Here is a 22,775-nt window from a genome sequence, read left to right on the forward strand (position 1 = left end):
AGACCACGCTTGGTTAGACCGACGTTTCTGTGCCGTTTGGCACTTTTATCAAGGTTCCTGCACCTTGATAAAAGTGCCAAACGGCACAGAAACGTCGGTCTAACCAAGCGTGGTCTGTATTTATTTCTGAGTGCCGCCATCCCCCCTCTATATATATATATATATATATATATATATATAGATAGATAGATATAGATAGATAGATAGAGATAGATAGATAGATAGATAGATAGATAGATAGATAGATAGATAGATAGATAGATAGATAGATAGATAGATAGATAGATAGATAGATAGATAGATAGATAGATAGATAGATAGATAGATATATATATATATATATATATATATATATATATATATATATATATATATATATATATATATATATATATATATAGCGTGGATTGATCAGGCGGCACTCCAGGATTTCCAATGCAAAAAAGTGTTTATTAACATAGGAATAAACACTTTTTTGCATTGGAAATCCTGGAGTGCCGCCTGATCAATCCACGCTGTATTGGGACACCACGGTCCCGTGAGGAAGGCACCAGGTATTATACTGCTTATGAACGCGGAGTGCCGGGCAACACTGGAGGTATATATATATATATATATATATATATATATATATATATATATATATATATATATATATATATATATATAGAAAGTGGTTTCTCTAAAGCAGAGACACAGGCACTCGCCACTTTATCCAAAAATAACTCAGATTTTTGGTAAAAAAATATAAAGTTTTTTTCTCAAATGAGCCAGCAGGTCAAAGAGGTTAGACACATCACCAAACTCCAACGTTTCGGTCCGTCAATAATGGACCTTTATCAAGGAGCCTAATAGAGCACAGAAAACAATGTAAACAGCAAACAAAAGCCTCCACATGTTTAAGTCCTCATAGGTGATGCAACATAATACAGACATACATAGGTAAACTTACGTTTTCAGGTGAGATATAGGGTACAGCAAAGCCATATAGGAACTGCATGCAAACCAGCATGGAGCAGAGGTGGTAAACACTGAGAGGTGCTGGTTTGGTTTAAATAGCCCCAGAACGGAAATGAGCAGCGCTGGATCCCGCCGGAGACCCTGGTGACGTCACTTCCTGTGTGACGTTACCAGGAAGGGAGTAAGACTGGTGAAGCGCACACAGTGGCCGGAAGGCGGGAGTAGCGCTTCCGCTGGTTGGAACGCATCGCATGGCGTGTGTTCCACCTAGTAACGGGTGATGAGCTCAAGCCTGCGATGCGTATAGCGCATCGCAGCTGAGGCTGTGTGGGTGCGTACATGGATCAAGCACCCGGCGCCTTTGCCTGGGTGAAGTACAGTGTGGCTATGTGGACGGGGGATCTCGCGGTGGTGACGTCATAGCCCTATTGGAACGCACCACCCGGAAGTGTGCGTTCCAGGGCATAGTGACATGGAAAAGAAGCGACAGTGTCATATTGCCTAGTTGGAACGCAACACATTATAGTGTGCGTTCCAGGGCATGGCGCCTGTGGGCGCATATTGGGTTAGTGGGAAAACAAAAAATATAAAAATAGACGTCAATGCCCAGTTGAAACGCAACTTAATTAGGTATGCATTTCAGGGCATAGCGCAGATAGGCGCATCAGTGAGCATATAGGGTCAATTGTAGAGGTCAATGCCTCAGTAGGTGTTCAAATAAACCATATTCCGTTCTTAATAGGGAAAAATTAAATAAACCAAGACCAGTATGATAAATAAGTAAAAAAAGTGACTATATGAAACATATATAGTGTTGAGTCAAATGAGAGTCAATATACCACCACTGTGCAATTTAACATTTGTACACCGGTGGGTAAGTCGAGCCGACTATGGTCAAAAGAAAGTGACAATAAGGTGTAAGTGAACCCCAAGGTGGGGTATGCAAAGTGACATATAACTACACCCTCTGGTACAGAGGACGAGGAGCAGAGCGAGAGGGAACAGAGAAAAGAAGAGAAGAAGCAGAGTAAGAACCTGAATATGTGACAATACAGATGATGCATTTATTTCAGAAAGATATTGAGGGGATTGTTTTCATTAAGGCCCCTCGGGGCCAATGTCCCAGGTTCAAATATCCATCGGCTCTCTTTCTTTTTTAATAAGAGTCCACGGTCCCCACCTCGCGGAGGAGGAGGGACCCAATCAATTAGCCAACACCGTAGGCTGGCAACCTGATGTCCTGCAGATAGGTAAGTCTGTTTTGCCAGTTTCCAAAGCTGACCGGATCGAATTCCTGTGGTTGGCCATACGCTCCCTGAACTTCCGGGTGGTCATACCAGTGTATGCCAATCCACAGGGGCATGTGAGCAAATAAATAACATGGTCTAAAAGACAATGTAGCCGAAATCTAATTTTTATGGCTTTACCCGATAGAGGATGTGGGAAGGATGGACCGGTCAACATTGCATTGCAGGTGGTACAGCCGGTGCATTTGTAGCACCCAGGGCGTTGGGAGAAGAGCCAGGAGGAGTTTTGTTTAGGTTCAGGTTGAATCATGGGTCGCATGAGGAGCTGCTTGAGGTTCGGACCTTTGCGGTATGCCATCATAGGACTTGCGTGGCGTTGTAGTTTAAGGTGGGGATCAAATGCTATCATCGGCCAATTTCTTTGGATGCTCCTGCTGATAGTGGGGGATGCATGATTGAAAGTGTTCACAAAAGTCATACGAGGACCTTTTTTGGGTTGTTTGGCCTCATTGTTGTAATGGTGTGCCATTTTGGTTTTGGCTTTTTTCAGACATCTGTGTAAAGTTTTATTGGTGTATCCTCGGGCCTTGAAGCGTTCGGTCATGGCCTCCAACTGTTCTTCCATTATGCCCGTATTGCTGTTGTTGCGTATCACACGCATATATTGTGATACCGGCAGGTTCTCCTTGGGGGCCGGGGGGTGCTGACTGCTTGTGGTCAAGAGGGTGTTTCTATCAGTCAATTTCCGAAATAGGCTTGTTTGTAGATGATTGTCAGCTATGGACACACAAATGTCAAGGAAACTGATGGAAGTAGAGTTGATAGAGTGGGTGAAGCGGATCGGATGGTCCGTCGTGTTGAGTGTGGAAATCATCTCTAGTAGCTCGGTTTCAGTGCCTTGCCAAATCAAGAATATGTCATCGATGTAACGTTTGAATATCGCCATCTTGTCACCGAATCTAGGTAGGATGAACTGGTCCTCGTATTCTTGCATGTACAGGCAGGCATACGATGGGGCCAAGTTGGACCCCATCGCAGTTCCTGCAATCTGGATGTAGTATTTCTGTTGGTGCATGAAGTGGTTGCATCTGAGGATCAACGTGGCAAGGTCAACGAGGAAATCGGTAGGCGGATTGAGGTTAGATCGAGTGTCAAGTTTTTTCTTCAGAATCCTGAGGCCATCATCATGCGGTATGACAGTATATAATGAACTTACGTCCATAGTTGCCAGCAGGGGTTGGTCGTCCAGGTTGATGTTCTGCAGTTGTGTGATGAAATCGCTTGAATCACGGACGTATGTGTGCCCAGATGTCACCAGTGGTTGTAAAAAGCAATCGACAAAAATTGCCAGGGGTACGAGCAGAGATGATGGGCCTGCCCGGGGGGTTGGTGTCCGATTTGTGAATTTTCGGTAGAGTGTATATGATGGGGCAGACAGGGAAAGGTACCGTGAGGAAGCTGTGGTTATCTTTGGAGATCCAGTGGTGTGATAAGCCAAGACCCAAAAGTGCATCAACCCTGCGTTTGAATCCAGGGATTGGATTTTGGGAGACCTGGGTATAAGTCTGGATGTCCGAGAGCTGGCGGAGTATCTCAGCGTTGTACTGTGTCCAATTCTGGATGACAACAGCACCGCCCTTATCTGCCGGCCGAATGACTATCTCTTTATTGTGTTTGAGGGTAGTCAGAGCTGTGCGTTCCATGGTTGTGAGATTCTGATAGGATGGTTTCTTTTGGGTGCTCTGGATGTCAATCTTGATCATCTTGGTAAAGGTCTTGATGGATGGATTGGCGGAGACCGGGTCAAAAGATGAAGGTGGTTTGAGTTTAGTAATGGTAGGTGTGGGGGTGGTCGTTGTGGTGTCGTTGCTTGAAGTGCTCTTGAAGCCTTAGTTTCCTCCCAAACTTGTAGAGATCAACGGATGCTTCGAAAGGGTCAAAGTGGCATGTTGGGACGAACGACAGGCCCTTGGAGAGTAGGGAGATCATTGACGGAGTGAGGGTCATGTCAGAAAGGTTGAAGATTAGATCTTCGCCTGCCTGCGTATTCTTTTGCCCAGAATTTCCTCGGCGGGGGTGTGGCCTCGGCCTCTTCCTTTTCCTTGTCGGTTGTTCCTGCCTCTGGGTGCAGACGGGCCGGACTCTAAAAAATCCGACTGCGTGCCCGATTGCTCAGTATCTGAGGCCGACGTGGATGAGCCCGTATTGAATCGGTAGGGGTTCCTCTGTACTTGTCGCCTTCCTCTGTAGGGGCCTTGCGTGCGGCGGGTACCTTGGTCACCTGATAGCCAGCGATAAACGTTGTGGTTCTGGTAGTCGGTGGTGACTGTTGCTAGTTTGTTCCTTTTGAATGATACAAGATCCCGCTTGTATTCCTCAATTTGGACCCTGAGCTTCTCTATCAGATTGCAGCTCTTGTCGCTTTTAATAGCTGCCAGATGGGCAATGCCGAATGAGTCGATATCAGTTTTGACCTTTTTCAATTCGGAGCCGACCTCCTCTTCTTCCACAGTGAGAGTGCGGTCTACAACCTAACATTATATATATATATATATATGTGTGTGTGTGTGTGTGTATGTATACAGTATACCGCTGGTCAGTCCGGCACTATATATATTAGGTAAATAGATATAAAGATATATACTCCAGCAGAGAGGTGGTATTTGGTTATACAACAGCCAGAAGTGCAGGTAGTAATCAACATCTTGAAATTTAATTTGTAATTTAATCGTGAAACATTGATTACGACTCGTATTTCTGGATGTGTATGTCAGAGTGCCATCTCTTTGCTGGTACAGATGGAGCCGGCTCCATCCATTACCGGCGCCTGCCAGATCCCCTTCTCTGGCGAGCGCCGGCGATAGGTACTGGGACGTGCGTCTCACACGCACGCGTGTCCCAGTATCACAGCGGTTGGGCAGCGTCTCCCTGCCCGTCTCCGCTTCAGGGAGGGGCTGTGTGGGGGACCGGCGGGGGAGGCGGCGGGGACCTGCGGCAGGCTCCGTTGTCACGGGGCGCGCGAGCCCCTGGCGGCAGCCGGCCCTGCAAAGAATCGCCAGCCCCTGCAAAGATGTAGCCGGCTACATCTGTATTTGTTGGATTAGGTTTTGTTTTTTTTGCTAGATACACAGTTTTGCCATACTAGTGATAGCACAGACAGTACAGGCGTATTATATCAAATGTACTATATATACTATGTATAGATCTTTGTTACTTTAATTTTAAAATTCTGTAAAACATTCTGGATATCTGTTTAGCTATCATATTTCTTACTTTCCCAGTAACCGTTCTAGAACCTTCCTCAGAAATCAGTATGGTATGTCAGCCTAAGCAATCATCGGCATGTACATGGCTCTATTTTTTGCTATGTTTTCAGAATTCTGTAATTTTGTATTCAATCACCCCGAAAAATACATTTTTTCACATAACTTCTCATCTTGTTTTTTGCCTAGGCCCTCATTAAGTTGTGGGAATCAATGGATGCCAGCGCTTTCATTTCAAAGAGTCCTCTGCCTTCAGATGTCCTCGTATATACTGAACTTGTACTAGATGACCAGGGCCAGTTAGTACACATGAACAGGCTTCCAGGGGGAAATGAGGTAATTCCAGTGACACTTTTGCTACATTATAATGTATTTAGTTCTTACATACTTGTCATTAATTTCTGTTTAGGATGATGATCTCTTGGTGAGATGTGCACTCGATGCGTTTTGTACTAGATATCACATCTAGTTTAAATCGCATGCGATGTGATAAAACAGCATGCGATTTGAACTAGATGCAATCTAGTATAAAAAGTATTGCATGCACATCGTTTTTTGACTTGCTATATGCGATGCACGCTCCGGCACATCACAAGCTAAAAGAAACACGTGCTATTTGAACTGCATGCGATGTGTTTTGAACTGAAAAGTTCAAAATGCATCCAAGCATTGTACAGTGTGTGGGCACCTTTAGAGAGGCGTGGTATATTAAGCCTACATTCATAATGTCGACACTGAGAACATTTTTATGTTGTGGTGACCCCTCTGGTGACCCAGTGGAATGATAGGAGTTCAAAATCTACTGAAGTAGATTGAGCGTATAATTAAGTGAATGTGACACCTTAAAGGACAGAAGATAAAGCCATTAGATGCTGCATCTGCTCCAGGGCCGGTGCTAGGGTGTCCGGTGCCCTCCTGCAAACCATTCATTTTGCGCCCTTTCACATTGCCTTTGCAACAAGCTGCAGCCTGATTGTGGAGGATCTCGGGTGCATGTACATGTATGCATACACCATCTCAGTGCTGTGTCCGCAAAATGTTGCAGGCACTCGCATACGTTATGGTCTAGATCACATCGCATGGCATGCATGCAATGTGTTTGCGATTCGATCCGAAAGCAGTACAAAAAGTATGTGCAGCACTCATGACTGAGGGGGAAAGGAGGGGAGAGATGGAAGAAGAGGGGAGGAGATAGAGGGGGTGGAGTGTTGAGGACTGGCAGTGGCACTGGCACAGCACACTGAGAAGAGGGAAGGAAGGGGAGGCGGCGCTGCTGCCTGTTCGTCATTTGATTGACAGCTGACAGGCGCAATGGGTAGGGGGCGGATCCGGACATGACATGTCATCCAGACATTCACAGACAGCGCTACATGCCTCAGCGCAAGTGTCCGTGAGGAAGAGGGGGCAGGTCGCAGGAGGAGGACAGTGTGCGTGCGGTGCAGGGAGCTGCTCAGCCTCTCCATACTGCCACCTGCTGTCAGACAGGCGCTACGGGCAGCGTGCAGGATGCAGTGACAGTGAGGGCTGAGGCAGCTTTAGCAGAGCAGGGAGGGTGACAGCGCCTTTTCAGCATGACGCCTCCCTGCTTTGCAGGAGCTGCTGGGTAGCGCCGGCCCTGATCTGCTCCACATGTCCACATCCACACCACTATATAATCGATTCATGTCTTTCTCTTCTTATTAACACTGAGGTCCCACAACCCATGTGTTTTATAAATCTTTGATATAAAATTGTTTCAAAGAGGATAACCTTTTAATCGTGTCATAGCTACAGAAAAAATACAGTACTGGTGTTCTGCAGTAATTGCTCTTAAGAGTTGGGCTCTTTAAAAAGTAGCCATTCACATCTACACCATAGCCAAATATTCAGTATTTTGACTGGAGGCAAAGGTTTTCATATCATGTTGTCATATGCTCTGGTCGCGGGTATACCCCCGCTGCTGTCTCCCGCTTCCATTGTCCCTGCAGATCCCCGGGAGTTGCATGTGATAAATCGCATGCGAGTTATCACATGCAAAACTAGGCACATGATGTGCCATCACATGTGAACCATCCCGGAGAGCTGCCGGGAAAATCTGGTCCGACTTGTCCTTAGGATGGGGGCCTTAAGAAGGTAACCTTCAGGAATTGTAACTCTACTGAGGGGGCCCTACTCTGTTACACATGTGCAGCAGCCCTTCCTGTACTAACATCCCAACACGATGTCCCTGCCTGGGCCTCACAGTTATCTGATGTAATGTCCCAGTTATCCGCTGAGTTAACAGCATTTCAGAGAGATAGAGAGACTTCCAGATAACAAAAAGCGACTTTTCTGCAGCTGTACTGGGTTTCACTCAAGGAGAGATTTGTGCCAGAGATTCATAATGGGAGATTCAGCATGCGAGATTTCAAATCTCTCACAGAAAGTGTTCCAGTGACTTCAGGGGAATAAAAAGAGTGTTCAAATTGGAATAAAGCCTGGGGGAGTGTCATCTTCTTTGTCTATAATAGAAAAATAATTAAATAATGTTAAAAAAAATAGTATGGGGTTTCCCCCCACAAGCATGACCAGCCCTGGGCTCTTAGAGTGGTCCTGGTTCCCAAAATACGGAGGACAAAGGGAGTGGTATTTTGGGGACCTTGATGCGCTTGATGGGATCCCATTGCCAAAGCATTACCCACCCTAACTAGTCAGCCCAGGCTGGGAGTTTTTGGGGAGATTGGCTACCCCCTGCACCCCTTGGCAGTGGGTGCAAGGTTGATAGCTTGTTTAAACAGTAATATTGTATTTTACAGTAAGACTACAGGTCCCAGCAAGGCTGCCACACATGCTGGTACTTGGGAGAACCACAGGTACCAGCATGTAGGGCATTAAAGGCCTGCATGTACATATAGCCCCATGTAATGGAAATAGTAAAATAAAAACACAAACATGGGTATTTTAAATATTTTATTAAACTGCGTCTTGTCTTCACCCGGGTTTCTGCGGAGTCTCCACCTGTGGCCTCTTAAGCTCTTTTGCATGACCGCTGCTTCCCAGGGCTTCAGCCTCATCACCTGTGTTCTTCACCTGCGGGCGGCGGCCTTTTCAGCTCTTTTGCATGGCTGCCACCTCCCAGGGCTTGTTCTTCTGGAGCACTACCCTGCTCCTCCACAGCCGTTGGACTGGCTGCCCCCTGTTTCGAGCAGGCTAATATAGCCAGCTCTAGGGAGCGGGGCAATGACGCGGCAAGCCATGATTGGCTGGCCGCGCCGATGGATGATGGGGACCAGGGCCGACGCCGCTGAGACCAGGTCACCACCAGGGTGAGTTCTGCAGATGGGGTGGGGGTGGAGGAGGGGGGTTTGGGGTGCTGCAAGTGGGGGTTGGAAAAGCCGTGAGTGGGGGAGGGTGGGTCGGAAGTGCCACAAGGGGGGGAGGGGCTGATCAGAAGTGCCGCAAGTGGGGGGGGGGTGCTGCATCGCTTGCTCAGAGGCCCTGCTCATCTGCCTGCACCACACATGCATAAGATGTGCTGGAGCTTCTGAGTGACTGCACTTAAATTATCTGACCCGTCAGTTCTGAATCTTGGGCAGATTCAGAACGGTGGGACCACACACTTAAATCGCTGTGTGGTCTACACACACACAGCGATTTACATGCGGTTTCAGGCATTTTCTGAGAATGTCACTCTGTGTCCACAATGTGGCCTAGGCCCATAAGGTCCTAGGCCACATTGTATACTCACAGACAGCCCTCTCCCCCCACCACCACCTCCATTATTGCATAAAAGACTGTTCCTCTTCAGTGTTTCTGGTCCCACAGGGAGGACATCGGGGTTGTAGGTGGATCCAGAGGATCAGGCAAGTTCCCAGCATGCCTTACTCCACCCCCCTAATAACCCCGCCTCCATGTACAGAACATCAGTTTTTTTGTTGGTGCCTGCAGGAGCCAGTCGAGCACAGCCGCCGAGTGACTGGGACGCACGTGCGTGTGACAGGCACGCGCTTCCCAGTCTGATGGAGTCCATCTCTGCCAGCTCTCGCCAGTGGGGGTGAGCGATGGCAAAGGAAAAGAGGGGCTGCATCTGTATAGATAGTTAGATTTGGGTGAGTTATATTGTTTCTGTGCAGGGTAAATACTGTCTGCATTATTTTCACACAGCAAATTTAGATTTCAGTTTCAGCACACCACACCCAAATTTAACGCTCTCTGCACATGTTACATCTGCCCCACCTGCAATGCATGTGGTTTTTCTCATTTTGATAACAAATTTGGACTGCAATCAGATCTGAATAAGGGCCTATGTGTGCTATATAAGAAACTGGTAATAAATAAAGAAAGGACTGCTTCAGGCAATCCCCAGCTTTCTTTTTTACTGAGCGGTCAGCGCTGACAGTCAGAACAATTTCAGCGCTGCTGCTCTGACACCCCCTGCCAGCGCCCATTACCTCCCTGCAGCTAAATGACGTGTACCAGGCAGAGTGGACGGAAGCGCTCACCGGCATTAGCACAGCCTGAGCAGCACTTCCACCAAAGCATGGTCGGAGATCGAGGAGGGTAAGTGCATTTCTTTTAAAGCAAACAAATTGCTGTCCGTGACTGCACTCAACTCATCGAGCGCCCTCATACACATTAGGACTAGTGCACAAATATATGTTGCCACCCGCATGCCTGTCAGAGCTGCAGGGTGCCGCCATATTGGAGCCAGCCTGCATGCTCTGTATGTGCTGTGCAGAGCCGACAGCTGAATTCAGATGCCGGCGCGCATAGCACGTACTAAGTAGTTGACCAGTGGCCCACCCGCATCACTGGATTTAAGCAGGACAGCCCCATGGTAAAGGAAATGTCACTTTGGGGGCATATATGTACCTGGCACTGTGGGAGGCATTTGTACCTGGCACTGTGGGGGGGAGGGCTTTTATGTACCAGACACTGTGGGGGTGGGCATTTTATGTACCTGGCACTGTGTGGGGGGTGTTATGTGGTGCAGAAAAATGTAAATTCCTTCCAAAGTTGCACAGCCAATATCTGTTGCCGCACACAGCCTTCGTAAAATTAGAGGAAACATTGGATGGGAGGGGTCCCACAGTCCCTGGAGTGGACACTGCCCACAATAGCAGGGACTCCACTATCCCACCAGGGTACGGAGCACAGGCAGACGGCTAGTCCCCATTGGGCATAGGATGGGTCTACATCTGCAGACTCATTATACTGGTGGGGGAAGTGGCGCTTGCCTGCAGTCCCTCCCACCAGCTTTTGCCGCCAGTTTTACTCCAGTACTGTTTCTGTTTAAATCAGCCCTCACAGAATCTGGCAGCCTTCTCTGGAAGCTGGGCAGATTTCATGTATGCCGTGCAAGTCTCCCCTGTAAACCAGTCGCTAGTGACAGGCTTTACTGCACTCACTGGCTTACTCTGTTGCTGACAGTGTAGTCTTGATAGTGCTTTACCACAATAGATTGTACTTGCTGTTGCACTTATATTTTGACTAACAGTGCTAACTTTGTTATAACCGCTGTTACCCTCCTGTTGGTGTCTATTACTATTGCTCACCTGGGACCAGGTGTACTGAGTGCCAGGGCTATTATAGTCACCCATTTAAAGGCATAGAGGCTCATGTGTGGCTGATACTGCAGTTGTTTGCTAAACTGTTTGCCAAACAGAAACGCTCTCGCCCTACACTGCTTTCATGTATTTCATGTGCAACTGGGTTATCTGAGCAGGATATTATCCATGAGGGCTGATGTGCCAATTGCTGCGGTCCTGCTGTCCTCTCAGCAGCCTCCCCATCAGCCCATCAAACTCTGCCTACCCCAAATGCTGAGTTAGATCTGAGTTCCCTCACTCTGAACTTTTGGAAGTCAGACATGAACAGTGGAAAACTCTGGCAAAAAGTTTCCTTTACCCAAAAGTATTTACTCCAAATATCCATTACCATTTAATGATTGTAAAACATGGGAAGAACCACCGCCAGTGGATTCCCATGTAACACTTTTGGTAAAGCCTTCCGTTCTACCAGTAACATCCAGTGCCTCTCTTAAGGACTTAACTCAAATACATCTAGAACAGACTCTAGTATCCATTTTTTTGTCTCACTGGCACAGTTAACAGGCCCACCATTGCTGCCTCCTGGGCAGCAAGGGCAATTGATGCCTGGGTTAAGGTTATTGAGGAAGAATTACCTCCGGAGGCTTCGGAGGACTGCAGAAATTGTGTTAATAACATCAAACATGCTGTGGCCTATGTAAGTGAAGCTGTTATGAAGTAAAGTCTCTTAGCAGCTAAAGCTTCAGCAACCTCAGTCCTAGCCCGGTGCATGCGTTGGCTAAGATCCTGGAAGGTAGATATGGAATCCGCACAACACTTATTGGCAAGCTGCTCAATCAGAGGTCTGTCATTCAGGTGCCAACAGGGAGGGGTAAATCTGGTTAGGAAAAAAAACAGTTTGTATCCCTATTGCACACTGAATGAGAAATATACATATAATAAATCAGATAATACAGAGATCTTGGTTGCATATATCTGCAGATATAGGGTTAAGCCCCCAGGCCGTACGTCAAGGCATCTCTGTCACTGGGGGTCCCTAACACTGGGTATGGGTCTGGGGTGTGGGCCCCCAATATGCCGGCACAGGCTGACTACTCCAGGGCAGCACACAAATGAAAGTTAGTAGGTGTTAAATAAGAAGCACATAAGTGCTATGTAGGAAGGTGAAGGTGTGATTAAAATAATACATACAATGTGATAGGGAAAAACATAAATGTTAATAAAGTGTTAGGGTGTGTGGACCTGGAGCAGACCAGCCATACCAACAAAGAGGGAATCACACTCCCAAACCCATCCCATGCACAATAACAAATTTATGGGCCTAATAGCCCAGTGTAAGGCCACATGATAATGGCTTACAACATCTGAGAGCCAGCTTACCTGGAGATACCCCTGGCTTCTCCAATGGCACTCAGGTGTCAGCAATCCCTCCTAATGAGAGAGGCATAGATGGGTCAGCATTAGGAGGGATTGCTGACACCTGAGTGCCATTGGAGAAGCCAGGGGTATCTCCAGGTAAGCTGGCTCTCAGATGTTGTAAGCCATTATCATGTGGCCTTACACTGGGCTATTAGGCCCATAAATTTGTTATTGTGCATGGGATGGGTTTGGGAGTGTGATTCCCTCTTTGTTGGTATGGCTGGTCTGCTCCAGGTCGACACACCCTAACACTTTATTAACATTTATGTTTTTCCCTATCACATTGTATGTATTATTTTAATCACACCTTCACCTTCCTACATAGCACTTATGTGCTTCTTATTTAACACCTACTAACTTTCATTTGTGTGCTGCCCTGGAGTAGTCAGCCTGTGCCGGCATATTGGGGGCCCACACCCCAGACCCATACCCAGTGTTAGGGACCCCCAGTGACAGAGATGCCTTGACGTACGGCCTGGGGGCTTAACCCTATATCTGCAGATATATGCAACCAAGATCTCTGTATTATCTGATTTATTATATGTATATTTCTCATTCAGTGTGCAATAGGGATACAAACTGTTTTTTTTCCTAACTAGATATGGAATCCAAAAATGATTTAGAAGTACTCCCTTTCTCAGGGGAAGTTCTTTTCGGGGAAGAGCTTGATAAAATAGTGGCATCCGTGACAACAGCCAAGTCTGCCGGTTTGCCCCTAGCAGAATCCTCACAGAGACCAAAAGGCCCTTAGTTTTGTGTCTTTCGTTCCCCAGGAAAAACCAACCAGGTTTTTTCCAGACAGGCATGTTTCGCAAAACCAATTATGCCCAAACCTAAACAACCTTGGGCCACTTGACAGCCACCTGTTAAGTCAGACAAATCTGACGGGACGGGCCTCCCTTTGGGGAGCCCTAGGTTGGAGGCTGTGTTCTCTTTTTTGCCCAGGAATGGCTTAGGACCACTTCCGACGCTTGGATAAGAGAGGTGGTGAATCATGGATATGGGAAAACGGCCACCACAACAGTTTTTTCTGATGAGCCTTCCAAAATATTCACACAAGGCAACTTGCCTAAAGCAGGTCCTATCGTGAGTTTTTGTTCCAGTACCTCCACAGCAAAAAGGACAGGGTTATTACTTAACCCTCTTTTTGGTACCCAAACCGAATGGAACATACAGACCCATTCTAAATCTAAAGTCCCTCAAAGAGTTTGTGAAGGTTCCCAAATTTCGCATGGACACTTTGCGGACCATTGTCTTAACAATGGAGCTGGGGGTTACATGGTGTCATTAGACATTCAAGATGCTTATCTGCATGTCCCCATTGTGGCAGCAAATCAGCGGTTGCTCCGCTTCGTGATTATGGGACGCCACAATCAGTTCCAAGCCCTACCATTCTGGTTAGCCACGGCTCCCAGAATCTTCACAAAGATAATGGCGGTTATGATGTCTTGATTACATCATCAGGGCATTAGGGGATGACCTCCTCATTTCTAGCATGTTCCAAAGAGGTCGTTCTCAGCCATCTTCAAATCACAATGATTTTTCATCAGAGACATGGGTGGCTGATTAATCTGAAGAAATCTGCTCCGGTTCCAATCAGACAGATGACACCCCTGGGGGCTCTCCTAGGCTCGGAGGTCCAGCGTCTTTTCCTACCTCGGGAAAAAAGTAGCATTTTACAGGAAAAGATTGGCCAGTTTCTTCAACTGCACAGGGTAACTTTTCATCATGCCACGCAGATTCTAGGACTCATGGTGTCGACATTTGACATGATTGTGTGGGCTAAATTCAACTCTCGCCCTCTGCAAAATTAATCTTACAAAGATGTGACTTCACCGTCAACATCTCCGGTCTTGAATTTTTTTCTCTCCACCTCAGTGGTAAGAGCTTCTCTAACATGGTGATTATGGGACGCCACAATCAGTTCCAAGCCCTACCATTCTGGTTAGCCACGGCTCCCAGAATCTTCACAAAGATAATGGCGGTTATGATGTCTTGATTACATCATCAGGGCATTAGGGGATGACCTCCTCATTACTAGCATGTTCCAAAGAGGTCGTTCTCAGCCATCTTCAAATCACAATGATTTTTCATCAGAGACATGGGTGGCTGATTAATCTGAAGAAATCTGCTCCGGTTCCAATCAGACAGATGACACCCCTGGGGGCTCTCCTAGGCTCGGAGGTCCAGCGTCTTTTCCTACCTCGGGAAAAAAGTAGCATTTTACAGGAAAAGATTGGCCAGTTTCTTCAACTGCACAGGGTAACTTTTCATCATGCCACGCAGATTCTAGGACTCATGGTGTCGACATTTGACATGATTGTGTGGGCTAAATTCAACTCTCGCCCTCTGCAAAATTAATCTTACAAAGATGTGACTTCACCGTCAACATCTCCGGTCTTGAATTTTTTTCTCTCCACCTCAGTGGTAAGAGCTTCTCTAACATGGTGGTTGGATGAGACTCCTCTCACTGTGGGATGTCCCTTTTGGATCACACGATGGGTACTTCTCACCACAGATTGCAATCTGGGACGCCATAGTTGAATACCAGTCCTTACAGGGAATATGGACTCATGCAGATTCTAGCCTACCCATACATGTCTTCAGATGACTCAGGGTCTACTACAAGGCAGACTTGTCCAAGTCCAGTCAGACAATGCAACAACAGTGGCGTATATCGATCGCCAGGGCAGTGCCAAAAGTGTAAAAGCATTAAACTAAGTATCCAAGATTCTTCTGTGGGCTAAAAGCCATGTAGTCAGCAGGATATACACCCAGGAGAGTGGTGTTTCACCTAAATGTCCAGAAGTTGGCAAACCAGATATGGACCTCATGGCATCCAATCTCAACCACAAGGTACCGTTGTTTGGGGCCAGGTCACAGACGCTCTATCCATACCGTGGAACTTCCATCTTCCGTATGTCTTTCCTTCGGTGGCACTCCTTCCTCGGGTTCTCAGAAAACTAAAGCAGGAAGGAGGAAACCTTCTCCTAATTGTCCCAGCGTGGCCCAGGAGACATTGCAGATATTCTATGTCAGTGGAGCCTCAGTTTCTTCTGCCACTACATCAGGATTTACTCAGCCAGGGCCCTTGTCTGCATCCAGATTTGGGTCAGCTGTCTTTTATGGCATGGCTCTTGAGACAACCATCCTGAGAGATAAAAGTTTTTCGGCAAAGGTGGCCAAAACCATGATCCAGGCTAGTGAACCAGCCTCAGCTAGGATTTACTATAGAGTTCTGCACACTTCTTTTTCCTGGTGTAATCCAGAGGTTACAACACTAAAGTCTTTAGTACAGCTAGACTTTTGGCTTTCATACAACATGGTCTGGATTTGGGATGCGTTTAGCATCCTTTAGAGTTCAGGTCTCTGCATTATCAATATGGTTTCAGAAACAAATCACATCTTTGCCAGATGCGAGTAATTTCTTTCAAGGGATACTTAGAATTCAGCCACCAATTGCTCCTTGGGTTCTTTTGGTGGTACTTAAGGCTCTTTCTGAGCCTCCCTTTGACCCTTTAGCCTCGGTGGACTTGAAATGGCTTGGTCTTTCTCCTGGCAATTGCCTCTGCCAGGAGAGTTTCGGATTTGCAAGCATTATACTGTCGCTCTCCATTCTTGGTTTTCTACCATGATAGAGCAGTTCTGCGTACAAGACCTTCCCATCTACCGAAGGTAGTGTCCAAATTCCACATTAATTAAGAAATGGTGGTTCTGTTTTTCAATGTCTCATCTTTGTCTTCTAAAGAAAAGTCTCTTGATGTAGTGCAAGCTCTTCAAACCTATATTGCTCGCACCAAATCTAACAGACGTTCACATTATCTGTCTGTCTTACTGTATATGGTTTTCATAAAAGAGGATGGCCAGCGCACAAAGGGCCTTATTAAGATCTGAGCTCAGTACAAATTTGTTTGGAAAATGGGCAAAACCATGTGCACTGCAGGTGGAGCAGATGTAACATGTATAGAGAGAGTTAGATTTGTGTGAGTTATTTTGTTTCTGTGCAGGGTAAATACTGTCTGCATTATTTTTACACTGCAATTTAGATTTCAGTTTCAGCAAACCCCACCCAAATGTAACTCTCTTTGCACAGGTTACATCTGCGCCACCTGCAGTGCACATGGTTTTGCCCATTTCCCAAACAAATTTGTACTGCGCTCAGATCTGAATAAGGCCCAAAGAGATGTTAGCTCGCTGGATCAAACTAGTTATTGCCCATGCTTATGAAAAAGCTGGCCGACCAGTTCTTAATTCTCTTTCAGCTTATTCCTCTAGGTCAGTAGGTCCCTTGTGGCCTGCACGTCACAGTGTTTCTGCTGATCAGTTGTGCAAGGTGGCAACGTGGTCTTAACACACGTTTCTGAAGTTCTATGCCTTTGACACATTTGCTTCCAAAGATGCTGCTTGGACACCATTGGCACGATCCCACGCTAAATAATACTGCTTTTGGTCATCCCTGATGTCATCCCTGTGGGACCGGGAACCCTGAATAGGAAATTAGGAGTTATGGTAGACCTACCTTCGGTTAACTCCTTTTCCTCGAGGTTCCTGTGACCACAGGGCACCCACCATGATATGCCTAGGGTGTGGTGGGGAACGCTGTGACATGTTCACTGGTCCCTTTTCCTCTCTGTATGAGTGGGTGTGATACAGTGTCTGTCTTCTCTGCTTCCTGCTGGGCTTGTAAACTAATGTCCTGTACATGGAGGCGGGGTTATAATAAAAAAATAAAAAAACAGGCAGCCACCTTTCCGGTCTCTGACCAGCTAGATTTTCACTTACTAGCGGCATGGAAACACCCTGCTAAAAAAGTTGAGTGAGACCGGGTGTTGACCCTTTGGTGTGCAGACTCTCAAAGAAGGTTTTGGCTTCCTGCCCCATAGACCTCTTCTCTTAAAGAAACCTCTGACAGAAAATTAGAGACAAAATTAAAAACTGTCTACACTGATGCCGGTGTTTTGCAACGCTCAGTGCAGGAGGGCTGTTGGGCTTTCAAAACTATTGAGATCTGGGCTTGAGGTCGTCAGGATACCTGGGGAGGGATTTAGTTGTTTCAGGTTACAGGATGAACTTCCTGACAGCACCCCCAACCATTGTTTTACAACTGGTTTGCCAGTTCTCCAGACAAGCGCATTGTCTTGGAGGACGCTATCAAAAACTAATGACCGTGGTGATGGTCACTCTTGCACCACTGGATCAGCAGAAACAGACGGTTCGGCCAGGCCCATTCTCAACCTGAACCAGCTGAATCCTTTCTTGAATGCTGTCAAGTTCAAGGTGGAGCCTCTCCTGTCCGTGATAGTGGGTCTGGAAGAGGAATAATTATTGATGTCCCTGGACATCAAGAATGCATACTTACACATCCATATTTGGCCACCTCACCCAGGGCCGGATTAATCCTTCAGGGGGCCCGGGGTCACTTTAGACAGGGGAGCCACCTGGCCGCAAACTGCACAGGAGAATATTACACTGTCAAAACACAGAGTAAAGGCAGTATAAACTTGGTCAATGGGTAACTGCAGGGGGGGGGGGATTAATATAAACATATATGGTAATATTCTGCAGCACTCCGGAAGACTAAATTAACACGGAAACAAGTGGCTCCATGATATGGCAATGTTTCAGTGCCCGGTTTATTAATGTGGCCTTTTCGAACCGGGCAATGAAACGTTGCCATATCATGTCACTTGTTGCCGGTGCAGAATATTACCGTGTTTATTGAGGTACCACCTCTCCTGGGGCAGATTTCCAGTTAGTTGGAAGAGCTGGAATTCTCTACTGTGTTTAAACAGACATTGTAGGCGCTCTGCACACACTAAATTAACTGAAAATAAATAGTGGAGATTTGGTTCATGAATTGATCAATGCATTTAAGCCTGCAGCCCCCTCATGGGGCCCCACTTTTCTGCAGGTCCTAACACTATTGTTCAAAATGGCTTCAATACACATAGCTATCACATCAATGCTTGATTCCAGGCATGCTATCTGGTCTAAAGCTCACAGCAGACTGTGCTTTTATAGGTGAGCAGTTACCAACACACCTGTCACTAATCATCTAGGGAAATGGTTAACATAAGCTATGCACTATAGGTTAAAACAGGGTGCATGAGAGAATGTGGCCACAATAAGACTAATTAAAAAAAATTAATATAATACACAATATATACACTAAACATCGGCACTCACCTTTCCTAGTTTTGGGGTGCCCTATGGCTTGTGACCACATTGTTTAAACAGACATTGTAGGCGCTCTGCACACACTAAATTAACTGAAAATAAATAGTGGAGATTTGGTTCATGAATTGATCAATGCATTTAGGCCTGCAGCCCCCTTCACGGGACCCTACTTTTCTTCAGGTCCTAACACTATTGCTCAAAATGGCCACAATACACATAGCTATCACATCAAAGCCTGTGTTTGTCCCTCTGTACCTTACTCTGTAGGAGCCTTGACAGGCTCAGTGCTGCCTCTAATTAAAAACCCTCCCATGACGAGGTCGCTGCTGCTGGTGTCCTCCATGGGCCTGAGAAGCATATGATGAGCTCCACAAAGCAGAGTTCAGCACAAGCCTCTCTACTCTGACCTCTTGTACAAAGTCTCATGGGACTTAGTCAAACTCCCAGTAATGCACTGCACACTTGTGCAGCTAGTGTGCCTTGGCTCCTGATGCTCACCATTAATCATTGTCACATTGGTACATTGGCCACTCCCATGCACAAAACCTTTAGCTAAATTGAAAATATATATATATATATTTAAAAATACATGCCAACCACAGGGGGCCCTTAGATAGAGGGGGGCCCAGAGGTACTGACCCCCTGTGCACACCCCCCCCCCCCCCCTTAATCTGGCCCTGACCTCACCAAGCGTTCCTACGGTTCACAGTCTTGGCCTTGTCCTTTGGCCTATCATCAGCACCTCTGATCTTCACAAAAGTCATGGTGGTGATGATGGAGCTACTTTGTGCGCAGGTGGTCATGATAATACCCTATTTGGATGATCTCTGGCAACACTGAAAATCCTGGTGCACAACATTCGGTTTACTCATAGTACCATAATACATCACAGGTGGATACTCAATCAGGTACTGCAGCACAAACGTGTCTCAGTCCATCTTAGTACCTGACTTCTATGAAAAATGGTTCCCATCCTAGCACAGGGATACATATACCATGTAGCGGGGACGCCTATACCCAGCCGGAGTGCGCTCAACGGGATATTGTAAGCTTCGTACATCCTGGGCTCTGTAGAGTTGTCTCTCCTGATAAAAGGGCTTTAATTACCTTTTTATAAAGCCTGTGATATGGCAGTTAGCAGCTAGCAGTTAGACTGGTACTTTAACACTCTCGATTTTATCACTTTTCAAGTTTAGTTCATCTGGCCCAGATAGAGAGAGCAAGAGTAATGGAGAGAAAGAGGGAGATGTAGCTGTAGCTAGAGGTGTAGCTAGAGTGATGGTGTCAGTGAAAGCAAGAGTGGGAGTAAATTGAAAAGCCATTACCTGTCAAAAGCTTCAGCATTAGGTGGTTTCTGATGGTTGCAGGCTCTTCACGCTATTAGGCTGGGGCCTTGATGCATGATGCTGGAATCAGCAAAGACTACAGCAGTAGAGGGATCCAGCCATGACACACAACTGACTCATCTGCAACAGCCCCAGTTGTGGGATTACTGTAAACATCATACTCACTCTCCAGACTGGTGGCACTGGCAATGCAAGGACAGCAAGTGTCCTCTGGCAAAAAAGGGCATGTGATGCAGCTGCAGCATCCTGCTGCCCTATAGCTGTACAATTGTAATGGCATGGGGGACAAGTGGTACACTGTCCATCTACCCAGCTCGACACTGGTTGAGGTGTTGATCTACAAGGGTGAATTGTTGAGCTACAGCCTGATTTTGTGGATTATTCCACATGGGGCACAGCGCACCCAGATTGAATAGTAGTTGATAAGGGTGTTAATATATTCTATAAATGACCATAAAAAAGCATTGTAGGGAGGGTCCCCACTCCCTAGCACAGCTGGCTCTAGCGGTTTTGGGTGGTAAATCTTCTAAAGTACAACATTTTATTCTATGATTGTCCATAGTCTGGATCCAGGGAGTCGGCAGAGACAATAGAGGGAAAAGAGACAGAAAAGTAGCAGTCAAATTCTTACCCTCTGCCATCTAACAACTCTAAAAATCTATAGGTTGCTCTATGTAGCCACACCATATAACTCTGTTTCCTGTAAAAAGATCCCTTGAGCTCTGTCTCATTTCAATGCTTAATATTTTTCTATGTGGGGAGGTTTTTGGCCATTATCATTAATTGAATATTATTTTTTGGTCTGTATGGTGGGAGCCATTAATTTGGTCTCACAATTAAATGGTTATTATTTTTTTAAAATGTATGTAAACTGACATCATTTAGTGTGTATGCTCTCCTTTACCTCGCGGCACCTAGTGTACAGTAGTTGAATATATTGGCAGTGCCACTAGTTTGGGGCTTAACAGAAATTGCTTATTGATGCTGTGCATGCATAAATGATGGGCTTACATTTGCTAATCATAAATCATAATCCAAATGCTGTAATCCTGAGCACTAGTGTGGATACTGCAAATAATGTTATTGGCAACGCACATTCATTTTGAGTGTTGATAAAGATATTCTCATAGCAAGAGTTTGGAAATAGTGGAGAAATGTTATGGCACTGTTGGGCCTTTATGGAAAGTATTTTTTGTCACTTCTTTTTGTGTTTGTAATGCATGGTGCTGTTGGTGGAATGCTAGGCATTTTCATGGAATATGTCAGAAACTGCTTGATAATGTTGGATAGTGCTTAGTTTTCGACATCTCATATACAGTATCTTTCATACATACTTATTTTACTTCAGAAATCCAGAGAAAAGGTGGATGTTTTGTGTGTGTGTGTACGTGCCAGGGGTGCATAACAAGATGGCATCTTGCAGAAGGCTGCTATTTCTTTTCCCCAGATAATAATAGTTTTGCAGTTTTGCACTGGATTAAAAGCAACATTGTAGGCATTGTTTATTTCAAGGGCTTAAATGAGCCATTTGAGGTGCATCATATTACAGTTCCACAGAAGTCTGCATACATTAACCAATGTACTTAAAAGTATGGCAACCCAAGGTATCCTTAATTTAGTGAGCTGTATAATGCCTAAATGAGTCAAAGTAGCAGTACATTAGGTGCAAATGAGGGGTGACAGCAAATTGGTTTACAAGTATATACAGACCTCTTCACTTCTTCAAGCAATGTGATTTTCATTGCCATGACACAATACAGAAATTGGTCTTTGGGCACAAGCATATATGTGAAAGGCATGATGTGAGATACAGATTTTGTTTAGCTATATCAATGTACCATGATATATTTTTGCATTGTAAATTGTCTATATTGCTACATATGAATAGAAAGTTGGGATCCACGGTCCTTTACTCATCCCAAAGATTATTTATTTTTAAATCTTATTTTTGAAACTGTAGCTATCAATGCACTTTTCCAGAAAAATTATTTGATTAACATTGATTAGTAAATTGTAGGACAAGCTGCAATTTCGGCTTTAACCCTTTGAGTGCCAAGTGAATTTGTCAAAATAGGTGTCAAAATGTAGGAAATGTAATCTATTTTACACATTTGGTATTTGAATTTATATATCAAATGTTAAGGGACACTGGAATTGTGTGCATCTCTCCCAGAGATGTTGGTACTCAAAGGGTTAAAGATCAAGAAGAAAATGTTTGACTTAAGTTTTAGAGTTATTTCAGACTGTGTGCACTTATCACGATTCTACTTATGGTCATATATTATTTTACACATTTATCATGCTTATTCTGTCATACTATTATTTTTAATAAACAAAGTTTACATTACATGCTTCTGCAGTATCAAGAAATTGATATTTATTTGTGTATTTTGTTCTTTTAATGTGTTATGTTGCTTATGTCTGTATTATACAAAATATATGTTCCATAAAAATGATTGAATTTAATAAAATAGCTTACATTAATTTGTTTCTTATATTTAAATCATGTATCCTACTGTGCAGTTACACAAGTCATAATATATTATGCATGTGTCACTTTTAAAACCTTAATTTGAAAATAATTAGTTGGCATCATATGAAAACGGTAGTAAGCATTGTTAGGGCCATTTAATAAGGGCTGCATAAAGCATCTTTGTTGCATACAGCGATTGCGGTAGATTCATATACGATAGTTCTACTCTGTTATATTATTACAGTAAATTATATGTAGCTAGCATTGAACAATTTTTTGCTTTCAGTATGGCGAGTATATGCATCCTGTATTCGAAGTAACTAAAATGGGAGTACATGGACTAAATTGCATCATTTTGTTTTACTGTGTGCATGGTTGCTGAT

At 45.2% G+C, this 22,775-nt stretch overlaps 1 protein-coding gene across 1 annotated transcript in view; it reads left to right on the plus strand.

Moving 5' to 3' along the window:
- ACACA (acetyl-CoA carboxylase alpha) overlaps positions 1-22,775 on the plus strand; it is a 551,747-nt gene that overhangs the window by 281,022 nt on the left and 247,950 nt on the right. The window contains exon 29 of the mRNA XM_083173207.1: positions 5,660-5,806. Within this exon, the coding sequence (XP_083029333.1) occupies positions 5,660-5,806 (147 nt within the window). The remainder of the gene's footprint in view (positions 1-5,659; positions 5,807-22,775) is intronic.

The sequence above is a fragment of the Crinia signifera genome, chromosome 2, assembly GCF_055691185.1.
Source record: "Crinia signifera chromosome 2, ASM5569118v1, whole genome shotgun sequence".
NCBI classification, from domain to species: domain Eukaryota; kingdom Metazoa; phylum Chordata; class Amphibia; order Anura; family Myobatrachidae; genus Crinia; species Crinia signifera.